Here is a 19,455-nt window from a genome sequence, read left to right on the forward strand (position 1 = left end):
TTTTCCTGAATTCCCTTTCATTGCTCAGGAACATTGGTAATGGCATGTGACTTGCTGAGACAGATCCTCCCAAGGACTGTTATATAAACTGCATTTCTTCCTAGAGCGTTCAAATCAACTTTTATGAGCTGAAATTAATTTTTTTTGTTTGCCCTTATACTTTGGGAAGGGGTAAGCAATTTTTTATAAAAATGCTTACACAGCAAGATCTTTTTGAAAATTGCTGAGCGTAGGGAGAAAGAGAGTTTACCAATAATGACTCTTTTGTTCTTTTGTTTAAAGCAGAATGAACTTACCTACACGTACATAAAAGATCACAGGTTATTTAATATAAGTATGCAAATTCAAAACTGTAAAATCACAAAACTGTACTTGGCAAAGCGTGATTTACTTGAACCATGAAAAGAACCCATATTTGTTTCTGTGAAAAGGAAAATATTTACCAAGAATCAAGACAGTCATGAAAAGATGGGAGGTCAATGGTGAGAAACCACAGCAGCATAAATACAGCAGATTGGTCAGTGCCACTCATACTAAGGAAAGCATAAAGCAGTGTGCTTGCGTTCACGATCCAGAGCAGCAAAGCACACGCTGCACAGGGCTGGCTGAGCGGTGTTACCATCGGGCAACTAAACAAGCTCTGCCAGGACTAGTCAGCTTTCAGTTCCTGAAGTGTGACAAGCTCTTCCTTACATCCCAGTCCCTTTGTCTAGTTGACACTTTCCCCCAATGGTTTTTCATGTTTGTGCTGCTTATGACTTCAGGTCTCAGTTTTCTTTACTCTACATCTAAATGAGGTGCCCCTTCTTCCTACTTACTACTTTCCTAAGCACCTAATCTCCCTCCATAGTATTTCTGACACTCTGTAGTTACATGCATATATTATATGTATACATTACACTATATTGGCATATTATATGTATATACGTATATTGTACATGTAAGTATAAGGTCTCTCTTTCCCCAATAGGCTATACATTCAACAAGAACAGAGACCATGTCTGTGACACACAGTGTATACAGCCAGGGTCTTGTACACTGCCCGGCACGAAAGTAGGCACACTCAGTGGAATAAAGTGTACTCGAGAGTTTGATCTTGGTGTGGGGAGGGAGGTACGATCTGAGTGTGGGGAGGGAGGTATACAATATGATATCAGAAGGCAGTGGAGTTGCCATCATGTCTGCAGAGCCCCAGCAAGACATGACCCTTCCAACTTGTTACGATAAGCCATAAAAACCTTAACATTAAACAGTGGAGGTTCCCTATTACCATGTAAATGCCACTGGGGAGTGGGAAAATAGAAACAAGCCGTAGTGAAGTATTCTGGGCTTAAGTGGGGGTGGAGGGTCTTTCTGTTAGTACAATCAGTCAGTTTTCACCCAGGCCAATAACCTGCCACTGACTTTCTTTGGATTTCAGAGATCTGCTCGATTGCTGTTCTTTCTGTTGACATTAACTCTTCAGTAGTTCCTCTTTTCCTTTAGGAAAGTAGAACTGAATGCAAATTTACAGTTTCTGTCTTCCATCTGCATGGAAGCCAGCCTCCATGATAGCCTCCACTGATCCTTGCCTCCTAGTATTCACATGTCTTAAGCAGCAGAGCCTCCGCCAACTGAGCAGGGCTGAGCTAGTAGGATGTCATGGAATGATGGTGTGAAGACTTCTGAAGCTAGGTCATAGAAGAAACTGGGGCATTCGCCTTGAGCCTTATCATTCACCCTGGGGGGATCCAGCAACTACACACTGTGAGGACACTCCAGCAGCCCCGAGAGAGGTCCATGTCATGATGAATGAACAGTCTGTACTAACTGGCCAGCCACATGTGTGAGCCATCTTGGCAAAGGACCCTCCAGCCTGAGTCAAACCTTCAGATGACTGCAGCCTTGGCCAACGTCTTGACTGCTACTTTGTGAGTTCCTCAGCCAGAACCAATCAGCTAAACTGCTCCTGAATTCTAACCCACAGAAACTGTGTGCGATAATAAATGTTTATTGTTGTTCTAAGCTGCTAAATTTAGGACTTATTTATTATGCAGCAATAGATAATATAATCTCTCATCACTCAAGTTCACAAAGAAAATTTTCTAGAAACTTTCACCAATACTATAAAGGAAAATGACATTCATTAAAAAATTGTATCCTATAACTCCCTTCTTTTTTCATTAGATACCATAAGGAATACAAAGCAAATGCCTGGTTATTTGAAAACATTTTAAAAGAATAAAATAAGATTCATTCTATTTTTTGGAAAATAGAATTTCCTTGTATTAAATAAAGGACAGAATTTTCTGAAAGAAATGAACAGATGAGATAGAAGAGATGTGACACAGGAGTGAATTGCAGCTCTTAAGATCAGGAATGGAAAGACTGGAAAACAAATTCAGGAACTGGTTTATTCCATTTGTCACAAACTTGCGTTAGCAGATTCTACTGAGGTCCAGCCCAAAGAAGAGATGAAACGATTTGAGTGTGGGGAGGGAGGTATACAATATGATATCAGAAGGCAGTGGAGTTTGCACTAGTAATAAAAGCCAGAAAAAAAAGTTTAAGTGCCAGCACTTGGGTACCAAGATCATTTTAAACAGGTATATGGTGGCAATTTGCAGGAGTCTTACTTCTTTATTTTATGTAAAGAAGGTTTTGCAAATGCTTTTTCTTTTCTTTTTTTGTTTTTGTTTTTATTCCTGCTATAATAAATGTAGAATATAAAATACTCCAATTAGAAATACAAATATGTCACCACAATTGCTAAAGGTGGTGGTGAGCACATTTATCCCTTCCAACGGCCAGAGATAATTCTTCTAACAAAAGAATTTTGAATTCACTTGGGACTTTTTAGTTATTAAATTCCTCCTAGCCTGATGCTGCTTCCACTTTCTAAAAAGTCTTCTTTCGAGGTTTCCCTCCACTTTTATTATAACACAGGCTAGAGAAGAAGAAAAACGGAGATTATTAGTGCAGCAGAGAATATTTTCTCCGAACATCTTCCAAAGGCCTTTTAAAAGAAGACTGGGAGAAACAACAATGAAAACCTTTTCATTATCTACTGGTAACAGTTAATGTCGACTTTATCTTAGGATTTCTAAGAGTTTTCCTTCTAGATAAAATTCAAGGAAATGGAATTTCTTCGTAATCATAAACCACTGGATTTTATTCTTAAACAGAAGATCCAAGACAAATGCTACTGGAACTGTTAACAGTGAAATGTAACAAGTCCCCAATACTAAACAAACACTCATAAAACTAGGCTAGATTTTGGTTAGAAGGTTAGAATCAATCCCTATCCCCCCCCCCCACAAAAAGCAATAACAACAACAACAAAAAAACAACAAAGTATAACTATGTTAGTTTATGAGGAGAATTACCATTGTCACATGTTATCAACAATCACTAATGATCCTTGACCTTCTCAAGCTCCTTACAAATAAATTAGATAAACAAGAAACTCCTTTATAAGCAAAATCCAGAAATGGAACAAAAATGTTTAGATATCTGGTAGTGCCACGTCAGCCCTGAGCCATCACCTTGCTGCCAACATCAACGTTCTAGAGTTTTTAAGCTGAAGTTGGGAATTCCCACTTGGCTTTATAGAATTAAAAATGTAGAAAGATTACAAAGTAACTCATGGTTTTGATTCAACGAGAGATTCTGAGCCAAACTAACCAGTTAATCTGCTCCTGAATTCCTGACTCAGAAACTGTGTGAGGTAATAAATGCTTATTGTTGCTTTTAGCTGCTAAATTTTGGAATAATATATTATGCAGCAATAGATAACTAATGTTTCTCATCACTCAAGCTCACACAGTTTGCTAGATATTCACCATTAATATAAAGGCAATGAGATATTGTATAAAGAAATGTAAACGAATTACTAACAGACAATGAAAACAAATATGTTAACGGAATTTCTTCAGATACAATCAATAATAAGGTTGATACTGTAAGATCAGTGGGGCTGATTCTTTTTCCTAATCTGCCCCAACTTCTAGGAAGATAGAGAAGCTATTATAAAATATCCCCTATTGAAACCCTATGATATGAAACAGAAGAAAAATAAGGAAGTTAACCTACGACAATTCTAGGCTGAAATCACTGCAAATTGTGAATGAAAGCATTTTAAGGAATTAAAAAAATATATATTTCCGTATTTGATGGAATTCTAGAAAAGTGATTATGCTGTACACTTTTAGACTTTTTAGATCCATGCTTTATCCTCTAGTGAACTGCAGAGTATCTTTTAACAGTAGCTTTTTCTTAAAAAATAAGTCCAGAGAGAGGGGTTTACATTTCTCTCTGTATAAATCAGCATAAATCTAAATAAGCTACAAAGGAAAAAAGGATGACATTTCACAAAAACAAAGGTTCTTATTAACAAACTTATAACAGAATTTTATAAGTGATATAGGTGCTACTTAGTCCTCCTTTTCACATAAAAGTGGTAAAACAAGCAGACAAATTGATGGATGATATAAGAATTTATTTTTTTTTTTAAAGTCACCTACCCTTAAGCGGATCATGCTCTGCTCTCATAATATCAATAAGGGAATTTTCCAAAGAGTGCATATTCAAACTGTCATACATTCTACTTCGATCCTAGAAGAGAAAGAAAAAAACAGACTCAATATAATCTGTGCAATTCTATCTAAAAAGTGATGATAAATATACTATCTAAATCTTCTTACATAAATAGGACATCTGATTAACACAACATTACTAATCAGTTTGCATCCCAAGACAATACCAATAACTAAGAATCTCATAAACTATAATATCTCCCATACTGAAGGACAATATATTTCATATATTTATCTCCAAAATCACGTATCAAAAGCAAATCACATATCAAAAGCAATCTTATTTCATTGGGAGTATTAATGCAATACAGTAAAATTATTTTTTATTGTAATCATTCTCAACTACAAATATTTCTGAAATATAACACACACAGAAGCATTTTTAGTTGTTATTTAACTTCTAAACTTTTCTCATATATCTAGGAAGACTGACACTTGAAAAATTATTTTTGGGAAAGGACTTAATTCCATAATTGCACCACACTTTAAACATCTATCAAACATTGTACGTTATTTGACTTAGCCAGAATGTCACGATAATGAATGCATAAACATATTATACTGTAAAAATCAAAAGCATGAAATACTATTATCAAAACAAAGACTAACACCTAGAATATTTATATTCAAATCTTGCTCTTTACAGTCCTCACATAATGGTCTCTGCATTTCTAAACCTTCTCTCCCCTCTATTTCTCTGCCAAAAGGCAGATGGGGGAGCAAAAGCATTCTCATTTCACAGAATTTCCTATCTCATCCAGTCTCAGGACAAAATCTTTTGTGCCATTGGAAGTCTTGTTTGCTGAATGTTATATTCCTCAACTTGCTTGCTACATTCTTTAACATTCATGAATTTATACTGTATTCTACTAAACATACAATCAAAGTACTTGAACAAATATATACAGGGAACTACCATGGCAAGCTCTGGCCCATGCCCCCCAAATCGCCAGGGATATTTTTATCAAAATATGCCATTGCTAACTCCCACCCATTTAAATCTGTATGTGTGTGTGCAAGTGCATGCATATGTGGCGGAGGCAGGGCAGGCCATTTTTAACTCCCCCCCCCCAAAAAAAAAATGATTAACACAGAAAAAGGAAAGAGGAGAATCAGAAAAGTAGAAAACTCTCCACAGAAATCAGAATTCGGCACTCCTTAACCTGCATCCATGAGCTTCCAGAAGGACCATGAAATCTCTGAGATTACCGTGTTTCCCTGAACATAAGACCTAACCGGAAAATAAGCCCTGGCATGATTTTTCAGGATGACATCCCCTGAACATAAAGCCCTAACGCGTCTTTTGGAGCAAAACTTAATATAAGATCTGGTCTTATTTTCGGGGAACATGGTATATACAACATTCTGTATGTGTATGTAATACATATATATTTTTTTTTTCTTCTGAAGAAAGGTTTATGGGTTTCATCAGTTTTCCAAAAGGGTCCACAATCCAGGGTAGATTCAGAACAAGTCTTTTAGAAAGCTGAAGAAAAACAGAAGAAGCTTCCTGAGAATATGTTGATTTATTTATTCTACTTTGATGTTTAAATTAGGGCTGTGAGCTTTTTAAAGCTAAGGGGCCACAATCAGTATTGTAGACTAAACAAGTTGCTGTCAAGGAATTTAAGTGTGAAAAGTAACACTGAGTGATGGAAAGAATGCCAGACTAGAAGCTCTTACTACAGCTTTATCACCAATTTGGTATATGGGTATATCCCGTACTTATTGTTACTTAAAGACTCCGGAGGTAGAACACATCAGTAACAGAGGTTCACTAGAATAGTGACCTTGATTGGTAAGGGAGGCACAGAGAATCACTGAGCTGTAACAGTGGTTCTCAAACAGGAGCATGCTTCAGAATCATCTGGAAAGCTTGTTAAACACAGGTTACTGGGACTCATCAACAGAGTCTGACTCAATAGGTTGAGAGTAGACCCTGACAATTCGTTTTTCCAACAAGTTCCCAGGTGATACTGAGGTTGCCAGTCCAGAGACCTTAATTTAAGAAGCACTGAGCTTCTTAATCTTAAATTACTAAATCTCTTCAGGCTCTGTTTCCTCTTCTAGAACATGAAATAACCATGTTGAACTTGATGATGCCAAAAATCCATTTTAAAAAAATAGAAATAATAGAAAACCAAAAGTCTCAAAGTACTATATATTATAATGACATAAAACTGGAATAGAGAAGAGTGTGGCCCTTGGGCAAAAATGACGTGGAATTTTGGTAATCTATGCAAATATTTCCATCTTCTGTGCTTCCACTGTAATTTGTTCAAACTATGTTTTTTTGTGTTTTTTTTCCCTCTGCCTCTCCTACTAAACTTCTAAGTTATTAAGGGGTAGGGACCTTCTAATTATGGAATATAGCTAGCTCTCAAACATTAAATGCATAGTACTTTCTACCATAAAAATTCTGCATTGAGTTGAGGTAATTAAGTTGAGGTATGTGAGGGCAAAGACTATATTTTTTATATGGCAATTATAAAGGATTACATATAAAACCTTGTCAGGATCTTCCATAGAATAGGAACGCAAATGTTAACTGACTAAACTGAGACAAGCATCAGATATTAATGTGGCCTTGCTCTCAACTCGAATTTCTGACCACACAATGGAAGATCAAGTGCTATTATATTCAGGGTTCCTAGATGTATTTAAAAAAGAAAAAATATAAACTGTTAGGATAAAATGAAGTAATTCTATATTTCTAATTCTACTGTCACTGGGCAGTATTAAAGTCATGAAGGAAAATACATAAGCAAGCTATTCAATAAATATCAGTGACCACTAAACAATCAACTCTGACAACTGTTATTCAAAAAAGCTGTATGTATTAATAGCTTTAGCTTTAATCCCTATCTATGTCCCACTGAAATAGTGAGAAGCCCACTTGTAAATTCCCTTATTATCCTTCACATACAAGTCTTACATCGTGAAACAAACTCCTACTTTAGCAAAGAAAATAGCAAAACTATTTAAAAACTATAGCTTAGTTATACTTTGTTAAACATCAGCTGCATCCCACATGATTTTTAAACCAATGAACACAATATAGCCTTGAGCAGGCAAAGAGCTCATAACATCTCAAAATTGCTTTCCGGATTTAATGAAACTTACAGATTCATCTTCAAAAATACATATAATTTCATTAACTAAAGTGTAGGGATCAAAATATGACTTCTGAAAAAACCAAAAACAGAAACAAATCTGATTATAAAACACTCATGCATTCTTTTGAAATACAGATATTAGAAAAATTTGTGTTCACACAAAGTACCATTGGTTTAAAAACGAAATTGAAATCCTGAAACCATTTTAAAGTAACCATAAACACACCCATACTGATTAGCATAAATGGAAACATCACAGCAACGTAACTCTTATATTACTACATGGCTATTTGCAAATGGCCAAGATATTTCACAAAAGCAAGAATCTACGAGGAAAAGTTTATTCCAATCTACTTCAAACATGAAAACTAGCAAAGAATCAACTAAATGGGCTTTCAGAAAGTGAGATTACAGAATCCTACAATAATGAACAGGTGAAAATTAGAACACATTGGTGAAAAAAGTATAATTTCTTATATTCTAATATTTTATTGTTTTTATAAACCCAGACGTTTGCCACAAAAACTTACAGAAGCAGCAATAAAGTCTTAGAAAGATTGAAAGACACAGAAAACACAAAGTAATCCTAATCTTAAAAAAGGATAGCCCCAGAAAAGATTATAAGTGCTGAAAAATAACTAAGAACTTCAACAATATTAAAATTAGTACAACAAAAGGAATTCTATAACTTAAGTGAAAGGAACTTTTTTATGGGATGTCATATTTTTGCTTTGATGTATTCAAAAGCCTGTTTCTTTTTTAAAAGAAGTGGTCAAACTGAACCTTTCTCTCTTGACAATGCAGTCTTCTCCCAAAGAAAAGGGAGCTGGATTGTAGAAAATCCCTATATCCTCATATTTAAAGATATACCAGATGCTTAAGCACATATTCTTCTGCCCAAGGAGATTAGCTTTTGTTGTATTTTTGTGTTTAGTTCTCTAATTTTATTTTATTTTATTTGTTCAACTACATTGTCTTTATTTTTTATTTTTTTATTAGTTTCATGTGTACAAAACAATGTAATAGTTAGACATTTATCATTTATACCCCTCACACAGTGATAACTCCCCTCCCCCATCCACTATCCCTCTGACATCGCACACAGCCATTACATTTCCACTGTCTCTGTTCCTAATGCTGTCCTCCGCTTCTTGTAACTATATATACATAAAATTATAGTTGACATTCATTATTGTTTAGCTTCAGGTGTACAGTGCAGTGATCAGGCATCTACACCATCCCTGAAGTGGTCTCCCTAACGAGACAAGTGTCCATCGGATACCCTACAAAATCTTTACAACATTATTGATTACATTCCCCAAATTGACTTTCATATCCCCATGGCAATCTTGTGGTTACCGATTGTGCTTTCTAATTTTAAAGTTGTGCTAATATTGTCCTCAATTTTAAGTAAATACTGATGTACATTCCTGATTACACACTGTGATTGCACTGTATTGAATTAGAGGCATGTGCTGTGCTACTCAGCCTTACTACACAATGTAGCACTCTCTTATTCTCTAGTTGTTCCACAGATACCACCCTTCTTCATCCCACTGGACTTTTACCTTCTCAAAGGTAAAGAACAGTGTCCCCGCATATATTTCAAGGGTAATTAAAACACTACCACATATAAAATAAACATTCATTTCTTTATTATTATGATTCTCAACAAAGTGCTAAAGTGATTCTGAATATATTTTTTTAATTTCTTAAAGGCCCCAAACGGCCTTTAAAAATTCTAGTACCCAGAAGGGTTAAAGAAAATGGAAAGGCAAGTAGAAAAAATTTGGTGTAAGAATGTATCAAATATAATTAAAGAACTGAACATAGGATAGGAAACAGAAAGAAAGCATCCATTATTAAACATGTATAAAAGAGCCCACTGTCTCTTATTTTCACTAGGTACAGTTTGATGACTACCAATGTCCCTGAAGCTCATCTAGTTTAAGAACCACAATTTAAGGAATCCTTTATTAAATGAGTAATTGGACTTGGTCTGCTAATACATATTTTTTCTGTGTGTGTGTTGGGTGAACAAAGACTCCAAATAATACATTTTTCTGAGAGATGCCCATATTACTATTTACCACATCTCATAATACCCTGGAGATTAAAGACTGGTGGAATATATCTTCAATTAATTCAAGGTAGTTTATGTGGCATGCTCAAGAACTGCAGGGACAACTTCCATAAGAACAAGAATCTAGAGCTGAATATATTGACAATCCCCCAGCCAGAGGACAGGCCAACACACATCTTATAGGCTTACAGACTGTATTACAGTTTTAAAGGCATGAGGTTGTTTTCTTTACAGAGAACAACTTGTTAGTTATAACCTCAGCTACTATTATTATATTTACTTTTTCATTTAAAATATTAACGTATTAATGAATAAATATACTGTGACATTAATATCTAATTGACAATTCAACTGTAAGGTAACTTAAAATTCACACTTTTGAGTATGATTTCTTGCAAGGGTAACTATTTAATAGCGTTCTAAAGAACAATAATTCTTAGCCTTAAAGATATTAATAGATATATCTAATACTCATTTTAAAGTCAGAAATGTGCACAGCAATCAACATTTGCTTTTAAAAAGTTTCAAATTTGAACCTTTTCCATAGAAAATATATTTAAAATAAGAACATGCGAACCTGAAAATTTTTACATATACCTGAAATAAAACCAACCTATAAAATTGTTTTTGCCCCATTTACTGAATTCAATTATAGGTAATGCCTGAAGCATTCAGGTAGAAGAATTAAGACCAGTTACAGAATTTAGTATTGCCTAATCAATCTGAGACTAAAGGAAATAAAAGTTAAATGTTTTAAAATAATGTATTTGTTAACTAAAATTTATTAGTATTACAATGTTGCATATGATGAAAAAGGATTAGAAATTAAAATAATCTTCCAAGATATTTATGGGCTTAAGTATTTTCTATATTTTTTAACACTGCCAAATAGTGAAGAACTATCCAACTGTTTAAGATACCAATTGCAGTTTGTAGAAGCTGCTGTATTTTTAAGAACGTCAACTTCAAATACCTCAACCTTTTATGGTAGAAACACAGAACAAATTTTGTATAAGTAGCCTTAGGGTACTCAAACCTGACAACAACACTGCTTTGAAAAGCATTTGAGAGGTTATACACTGTAACTGCCTCTGATCAATGCCCATTCCTCCGTCTTTCTCCCCACCCCCAGAATAAACCAAGATGCTTGAATTCTAAAAATAAGGAGGGAGGTAGGAGGGAGCAGAAAGGAAAAGAAATGGCCAAAACAGATCAGAGAAAGTATAAGAGTTGGGTAAAGAGGCCTCACATGACCTAGTTCAAAGTCCTCCTTTAATTCAGGTTTCAGACCTCCTTTCCTTCTAGTTTAGTTGACTTTCCACTTTTTTTTTTTTTCACCACTCTCTTCAACTTCATCACATCACACCTCTTGCTCAAGAGTCCACAGGGAATGCTAGTATCTCAGCAAATTACAAAAAACAAATAAACAAAAGAACAAAAAAACAAACAAAAACCTTGAATCACCAAAATCCTTTGTCTAAAATGAATTTATCTAAAACACTAGTTTATAAAATAGGTAAAAGCAGAGTGGCTTAGAGAAGTCTAAGTGGGAGAGTCAGAGGCCCTCATCCTGTGGCAGCCCCAGGAGCACCTCTGCTGGGCCCAGTCATCACCTCTGTGTACTCACTAGCATTCCATCAACTGACAGCATCTCAAAAACCTAATTTCTCAGCATATGACGCACCTCATGAATCCTTTATACGACAGCTAATCTGTCCTCTTTCTTCTGTATAGATACATATCCCTCTCATGTGCATCTTCTGCCTCTCTAAAAACACGTCCTTGCCACCTCCAAAATAATTACAATTTTCCTCGTCTAACATACCATTTCCTAGGCCATACATTCCCATACCATACATTCAATTCGAATGACATAAAAATGCTACCATAAAAATGACACCAATATGGCCTAACTGAACCAAAGTGGAAAAGAGAGCAGAAACAGATAGATAGCTAACTTACACTAACAAGACACAAATTACAAAATTATAAGAGATAACTCTTTATTTCTAAGTGGAGATCCTGGCAGGACGACTTTGGTAAATAGGTAGGACTTGTCTAAAACAAGCGCTAATGATTGATTATTGAAGTCACTGTCAACCCTCTAGATTAGAATGCTCTTTACAAATGTATTGATCTATTTATACAGTCCTTACTTGTAAAATCATCTCATGTTGATAAATTAACTAGGGAAGAGCCTTAACTAAGGATAACATTCAGTGGACTCCCACAATGTCAACTCTGTGCATTCAAACTTGGGTTCTGTAAGAAAGAACCCTCATGTATAAGAACTGAATTTCCTATTTATCTTGTAATAACTCTCATGACCTGGTACCCAGTATGCATTCAAATTTAGTCTGCAGGAAGAGAGAGAGCGTTTTGTAACCGCAAAGGGCTTGAAAGTAATTAAGACTGACACCCAGCTTTTTGACTCAGCGTTTTTCCATAGAAAACTAATTATTTGGAAGAAGGCAGTATATAAGAGCAGTAACAAAATTTAGAACAAACAAATACTATACCATAAAGTTTTTTTATAAAGGTGAAAAACTGAACTAAGATAGGGATTTTTAAGAAATGTATCTCAAGACCAACATAGCAAATTTCATGACAAAAATTTACTGAAAAATTCTGTAAAACATTAACGAAATGTAAAGTTGGAAGTTAAATAAACAAATGACTTTGTATCTAATTGTAAATAATTCTGAAAGGAAATAAAATGTGTTCAGTTTGACTGATGTTTAAAGCCAGGTGCTCTTGGGTATATAATTCCTTTTTCCAAAAACAAATTTACTATGTTTTATAAATATAAGATGATTATGAATTACTTTATATTTAAAAATGAAGCATTTTACATTAGTTTGTCAAGTGACCCTTTAAAAATAAACTGCTTTAACACTCTCTGACATATGGTTAAATAAATATAATTGAAAAGTAAATAATAATCCTCCTTATAATATAAATACTGAACTGCTAGCCAAAATCCTGAAAAATATACACTGTGCAGCCTACCTGGTCTATTCTGGATGTTCCGGCTGCAGTGCACCAACTATCTTGGAGTGAATCTGAGCCCCAAGCTGGCAACTGCAAACTAGATCTCACCTTCAATAGCATAGAAGTTTTCATCAGAAATAAGCAGTTCTCTTCCCCATGCCCACCCATTAAAAAAAAAAAAAATCAAAACAAAGTTCTTGCTATCTTTTTTTATCTTTATTCTGTCCTCTGAAGGTTTTAGGGAAAAAAATCCCATTTTAAACAGTCAAAGAGAATTTCATCAACCTTCAATATCAACAAAAAATTAAAAGGCTTGGAAAAATGTCAATCATCGTAATTGTTAGACCACATTTAGGAAAAAAGTAGTCACCCAACCAGTGAAGACACATTTTAATTCAATGTAAAAGCCCTATTATTTTGCCATAATCACAGCTGTACTAAGTCTATTCTAATACACAAACAGCTGATGATAATCAAATCTATGCATGATTACAAACATTTTAACTATATTATAGGAGAAAATCATTTTGATGGTGCACTAAAGATTAATAAGTTAAAGCATTCTTAAGGAATTGCCAATGAAAAGCTTCAAGTGTTTTTTAAGAAAAATAGCAGATTTTTCTACATTTTATGAAGTTCTTTTCGATTGTACTCTTAGAGAATTTTTTATAGTCACAATTTCCTCTGTATAGGTATTTTATCCTTTGATGATGAAATTATATGCTGAAAAACTAAAACATTCTCTTTTTTTTAATCTGTTAATTTCACCATACTACTACTACTAACTACCACCACCCAATTTCCTATTTTGAAAGATTAACATTAGAAACAAGGTCATTTATTACATACAATTCTTACCTGTAAGGGTAAGAGTGTATTACTATTGTTGTCTGTTCTGAACACATTATCTTCAATCCAAGATTTTGGAGTCAGTGATGGAGTAGAGCGAGTAAATTTCGGTGGTGCTATGACATTACCAGAAAACGGTTTCTTCAATGGAGATATTTGATTCATAGTTCCTGGAATTCCCATGTTTCCAGTTCTACGATGGTCTCTGCCATGCATTGCTCCCCACGACATACTTCCAGTGCCCCAGCCACTGTTCTGATGGTTGCTCCAAGGAGATTGTTTCAGAAGAGGCTGGAGAAAATATAGCTATTTAAATTATAGGCATTTAAAGAGTTTATCATTCTAATTTTAGACCTGAGCTAAGAATTTATATGATCTTTACAAAATGAACTACATAGAGCAACAAAATGTCTTTATCTAGTTTACAGAAGTAATAGTCTTGAAATCTTGCTGTTTTAATATTCATTTAATCTGAGGTGAGTTTTCATTCTCTTGTCGACTATAAATTATAATGAATCAAGCAGATATTTCATGACAATTACTGAAATAGAAGCATGGAGCTACTTTTTTTCCCTTCAGAGAGAACCTGACACATGATAAATATGAAGAAAAGAATATTTTTAAATTGAAATTAACTTTGAAGCTCCTTAAAGATATAACCTACATTGTGATCTTAAAGCAATCACGTTCTGCTAGACACAAACAAAAATATGATCTTTATTAATTAAAATATACCAACCGCATGAGTGAAATAGACTTTAGGTTTCCAAAACAAGATGTACTACTACAAAAGTGAATAATGATAACATTTGGTGTTATTCAGCTGCGCAAATTAAAAATTCCTTTTGGGATGAGGACAATATTGGAAATGTGTCCTTTTCTGCATTGTTTATTGAACTCTTAGGATATTTTATGCCAGTTTCAGATATTTTATTCCAGTTTCAGCGTTTCTCTTAAAGTATTTTTGTTTTTATTTCACTTAATTATCCATGAACTGCTAAGCAATTATCTAATGTTTCCCATAGGTGGATCCACTGAGATATACAAAGTAAACAACTATATGCTTTGATTATTCTAGTAAAGATCCTAATAATACAAATCTGCATTAACTTCATTCATTTTCAAAATCAAATCATATTCCAAACTGGAGTCTATGGCAAAAAAGGTTACGTCATCAAAGAATGGAAAATCCACCAAAAATCTATAATTGTAGGTTTTTAAAATCTATTAATTGGTAGCAATTATATTATCAATAAACTTATACTTTAATAATTTTGTGCTAACATTTAGCCAGAAGAAGTATGAACCATGCAGTTACTATAAGTGAATGAATACAGGACCGTTAAAATTAAACCTGCTTCTTATTAGACAATGCAAAAAAAAAAAATCTGCTATACAGTACCTATTTTTTTTAAATGTTTTTAAATGCTAATATAATCATGAATATATGCTAAGCTTTCACCCTCCACATAGGTAGTTCAAAAGCATAGCTAAGGGACCATGGACAAATTAACTCCATTCTGGATGGCCTTACTTTCCTCAGTGATTCAGTGTCCAAAGTTCTCTTCCAGTGATCTAAAATTCCATGTGACAGCTGTGTGACCTCTTACACTCCACTGTGAGACCCATCTTTTGACAAAAAGGAGCTTATACTTAAATATGGATCATGGCATATGGTCTTCTGATGTTCTATGTCATGTTTCTAAGAATTCAAAAATACCTATAGATAATTTTACGTGGCAAGTTTCCAGTTAAAAAAAAATGAAGACCCTGACATCCAAAAGACAGTTGCTGAAGATTATGCAAATCATAAAAAAGTGGAATATTATTTCAAAATTCCACATTTTCATTTCTTACAGGCCACATTCTCCTTTCTCAGGGAGAAACCAGTGAGTCAACAAAAACTGTTAACTGTAACTTTGGTTAATTTAAATAAACTGTTAACTGTTACTTTGGTTAATTTAGATAGTTATTCACCCTTTAAAAAGGTTAATCGTTGGAAACTTTAACTGGCCAAAGGAAAAAGTTCTATAAGTAAGCAAGCACTGGCTAAGGTCCAAATTTGCTTCTCTCTAAATCCTTAATCACGAAAATGGCCTTAAACAGAAATCACTACGATAAATGCTGACTAGATCAAAAAGGAACAAAATACTCTTTCAATGTCCACTAACCAACCCAGCGGTCACTCAAACACTGTATTCAAGGGATAACAAAACAGATCTTGAATCAGAAAGGACCCGGATGAGTGAAAAACCCTGCCGTGTTATTTCATAATTACACTACCCACTTAAAACAGAAACGCCCTGTAATTCAAGAGAAGGACACCAAAAAGATGTACTTAAGTCTTCTCTTCAAGGTAACACACCAATCCCAGATTCAAGTTTCCTTTTGTTTTAAAACCCGTGAAATATTACCCAAACGTTAAAAAGCACAGAAACTAAAACCATCTCGGAACGTCTCAGTTCTAACCAAGTGAGCCACCACGACCAGTTTCTCGTTCAAGTCATCTGACAGCTCAGATGACAGAGCCCGGGACAGCGGAGGTAGGCGGCGGGCGCTGCGCAGCCGGCCGCTCCTCTCCCGACGCCGGGTCCCCACGCCCGGGTGGGGCGGAACTGCCGGCCAGTGGTGCGGGCCCGCCACCGCTTCCCCGGCGGGCGACGTCGGTCTCTGGCCAATTACGAATGAAACAAACTCGAAAGGAAAAAGCCTGTGCGCCAGTTCCCTCAGTGGGCGACACGCACCGTCTCGGCTAACCATCTCCCAGCTTCCCAAGTTCGCTTCCCACCGCCGCTCCTCCGAGGCCGCCGCGCGAGCCCGCCGGCCCGCGTTGCTCCCCGGCCCGTCCTCGCCGCGTTTCTCGGATCCCGGACCGCGGACAGCGGCCCTGCAGGCCAGGGGGCGTCGGCGGGGCCCGGGTCCGCGGGGCTGGCCGGCTACTAGGGACGCGAGGGACGGCGCGAGGGACGACGCGCCCGCCCACCCGCCGCCGCGGCCGCAGCCCCCACTGGCGCTCGGGGCGTTCGAAGGGGCGCCCGGACGGCGGCTCCTAGCGCGAACCCGCCGCCAGAGCCTCAAGCCCACGGTGGCTGCCGCCCGCCCGCCCCGCCGGGGACTGCGGTCCCGAGTCCTGTCACTCTTTCCGCCCTCCCAGCCGCACTGTCACTCGCCCTGGTCGGGGCCACCTGGGCCGAGCCCAGTGTCCGGCCGCCCCGCCGGCGCCCCGGCCCCACCGCGCTGCCCGGCGCCGCCGCCGCCGTACCTGGTGGTGGTTGTAGGAGTTTCTCTGCTGCAGGAAGGCGGCGGCCGCCGCCTGGTGCTGCTGCTGGAGCTGCGGGCTGACCGGCGACCTGCGGCTGGGCGGCTGCTGCGGCGCCGCGGGCGGTGGGGGCTGCTGCTGAGGTAAATTCATGGCGGGCGGCGGCGGCGGGGGCACCGCGGCCGCCGAGAAGGGGCCGCCGAAGCCGCCGCCGCCGCCGCCGCCGCCGCCGCCACCGCCGGCCGGCACGCTGAGCCCCGCGCAGCCGTGCGGGGACACGGGCGAGAAGCTCGGGAAGAAGGCCGGGTTCATGGACGACGGCAGCCCGGGGTAGAAGCCGTTCTCCGAATCGGGGCTGGGCGGCGGCATGGCGCTGAGCGAGCCGCCGCCGCCGCTGCCGCCACCCGGGGTGGCGGCCGACGAGCCGGGCTGCGGCGGCTGCGGCTGCGGCGGCTGCTGGGGCGGCGGCGGCGGCGGCTGCTGGGGCGGCGGCGGCGGCTGGGGCGGCGGCGGCGACGCGGTCTGCACCGACCAGGGGGTGCCGAAGCCGGGCAGCGGCGGCGGCGACGCGGAGCCGCCTCCCCCTCCGCCTCCGGGGGGCCCCCCGCCCCCGCCGCCGCCGCCGCCGCCCGGGTGCGGAAGGTCCGCGCTCTGCAGACTGCTGAAGGCGCCCGCGCCGAGCGCCCCGCCGGGCAGGAGGGTACTGGGACTGCTGAGCAGGGGGTGGTTGGGGGACTCCATGGAGCCCGGCGCGGGGTTCACCGGCGGCGTCGCGGGGGCCAAGCTCGCATTGGGGGACTCGGCGGCGCTGCCCTCACCCGCGGCCGGGGTCTTGCGAGGGCTGCCCGCGCCTCCGTGGCGGCGCCGCGGGGCTGCGGGCGGCGAAGGCTGGAGCTGCGGGAGCGGGGGCAGGTCGGCTGGGCGCTGCCGCGGGGCGAGGTCCTGCGGCGGGAGGTGCTGCGGGAGCGGGCGGCTGAACTGCGGCGGCGGCTGCGGGCGCTGGACGAGCTGCGCCGGCGGGAGGAGCGGGCCGGGCGGCGGCGGCTTCGAGTCCGGAGGGTGGGGAAGCTGGGCAGGGCTGAACTCTTTCCTCTTCTGGCTGCTCGGCGGCTGCTGCTGCCGCTCACTGAAGTCCTGCGGGGAGGAGGTGCGGCGGCGGGAGGCGGAGGAGGAGGGGGGGTGGTGCAGACTCGGTTTGAAGTCCTGGGAGGGGAGGAGGTGGGTCACACCCGCGTTCGTGCCGCCGCCGGGGTGCTGGCTGGGGAGTTTCTCCGCGGCCGCCGCCCCCGAGAGCGGCCGCGCCGGCTGCTGTGTCAGCCCCAGCAGCAGCTCATCCTGCATGGTCTGCTGATGCACCAGGAACGGGGAGGAAGAGGAAGCGGCAGCAGCTGCCGAGCTGCCTGCGCCGCCGCAGCCGAGGGGGACCGGGAAGGGGGAGGCGGCCTCCGAGAAGCCGGTGACAAGCAACGGCGGCGGCGAAAGGGGGCCGAAGGGCGTGGCGGAGGGCAGAGGGGCGTAAGGACGGCACGTCCCGCCGCCGGATAGGGACCCCGGACTGCTGCTTCGGAGCGGGGCGGTCTGCAGCACCCCAAACCCGAACTCCCTCATTTATCAGGCCGGCGGCAGCGGGAGGAGACGCGTCCCGTCCGCTGCCCCGCCTAGGAAGCCGCCGGATCTGGGGCGGCGCGGCCGTGGTGGAAGGAGGGGGAGTTAGTGAGAGAGGGACACCGTGACTGAGCCAGGGGCACCGACTTCAGCCCCACAGCTCCTCGCGGCGGCCACCGCCGCCTCCCGAGACCGGCTCGGGCGCCGCCGCCGCCGCCGCCGCCGCCCTCGCGGCTTAAGAACCCCGGAACGTGCGTCAGCGCCACCTCACAATCGCGCCGCCCCCCGCGGTGCGTCCCGGCACGCGCGGGCGCGAGGCCGCCGCGCCCCCGCTGCCCCGCCCCCGCCCCGCCCCTCGTTAATATGCAGGCTCGCCCGGGGGCGCGCTCGCGCTCCTGGGCGCCGGGGAGCGCGGAAGCGAGCGGCGTGTCTTCTTGCGCCGGGTCTCGCGCCCAGGGAAAAGGAAAGGCCAGTTGGGGCGGCGGGCGGCAGGCCCACTGGGGTGTGAGCGCAGGGCGCGCGCGCGCGCGCACGACTGCGAGCACGCGCTGGAGGGGCGGACGGTTTGGGGGCAACGGCCCCTCCCAGCGCGGGGTCTGTGCAAAGCCTGCTACATGTCGCCCCCCGCCCCCAACTCCAGTCGGGTCACGCTCGCGGCCCCGCCTCCTTCATGTCACCTCCGCCCCACCTTCGGTCACGAGAGGCCCAGCCACAGGGATGGGGGCTTCTCATTGTGGGGGTGGCCCTCGAGGTAAACTGAGCCCGGGGAGTCGGACTGGGAGCGGCTCCCGGCCCCGGCGGCCGCGCGCGGCCGGCACTGCGCGAGCGGAACCGGGATCCGGTCCCCTCCCACCCTCGCTGTTCAGCGCGGGTGTCCTTTGGCCAACTCGGCCGTGCAGGCTCTGCCTGCCTTGCAGCCCTCCGGGCGGTTCGCCCACACCTCTTACTCCACCACGGCTCCGACTTGGAGCTTTCCCG

The 19,455-nt window shown here is 41.6% G+C and overlaps 1 protein-coding gene across 5 annotated transcripts in view; it reads right to left on the reverse strand.

The window, feature by feature from the left end:
• The window catches only part of CPEB2 (cytoplasmic polyadenylation element binding protein 2), a 63,238-nt gene extending 44,561 nt beyond the window's left edge, over window positions 1-18,677 (reverse strand). For 2 of the 5 annotated variants that reach the window (XM_033105829.1, XM_033105827.1), the window contains exons 1-4: window positions 16,876-18,677; window positions 13,623-13,904; window positions 12,783-12,872; window positions 4,503-4,593 (exon numbers count right to left, since the gene is read on the reverse strand). In XM_033105829.1, the coding sequence (XP_032961720.1) occupies window positions 4,503-4,593; window positions 12,783-12,872; window positions 13,623-13,904; window positions 16,876-18,480 (2,068 nt within the window). In that variant the 5' untranslated portion in view covers window positions 18,481-18,677. Of the gene's footprint in view, window positions 1-4,502; window positions 4,594-12,782; window positions 12,873-13,622; window positions 13,905-16,357; window positions 16,532-16,875 lie in introns of those variants that run through there. The other 3 variants (XM_033105831.1, XM_033105830.1, XM_033105832.1) reach the window with 2 other exon arrangements.
• Between the last annotated feature and the right edge of the window lie 778 nt (window positions 18,678-19,455).

Source organism: Rhinolophus ferrumequinum, chromosome 5 (genome assembly GCF_004115265.2).
Source record: "Rhinolophus ferrumequinum isolate MPI-CBG mRhiFer1 chromosome 5, mRhiFer1_v1.p, whole genome shotgun sequence".
NCBI lineage: Eukaryota > Metazoa > Chordata > Mammalia > Chiroptera > Rhinolophidae > Rhinolophus > Rhinolophus ferrumequinum.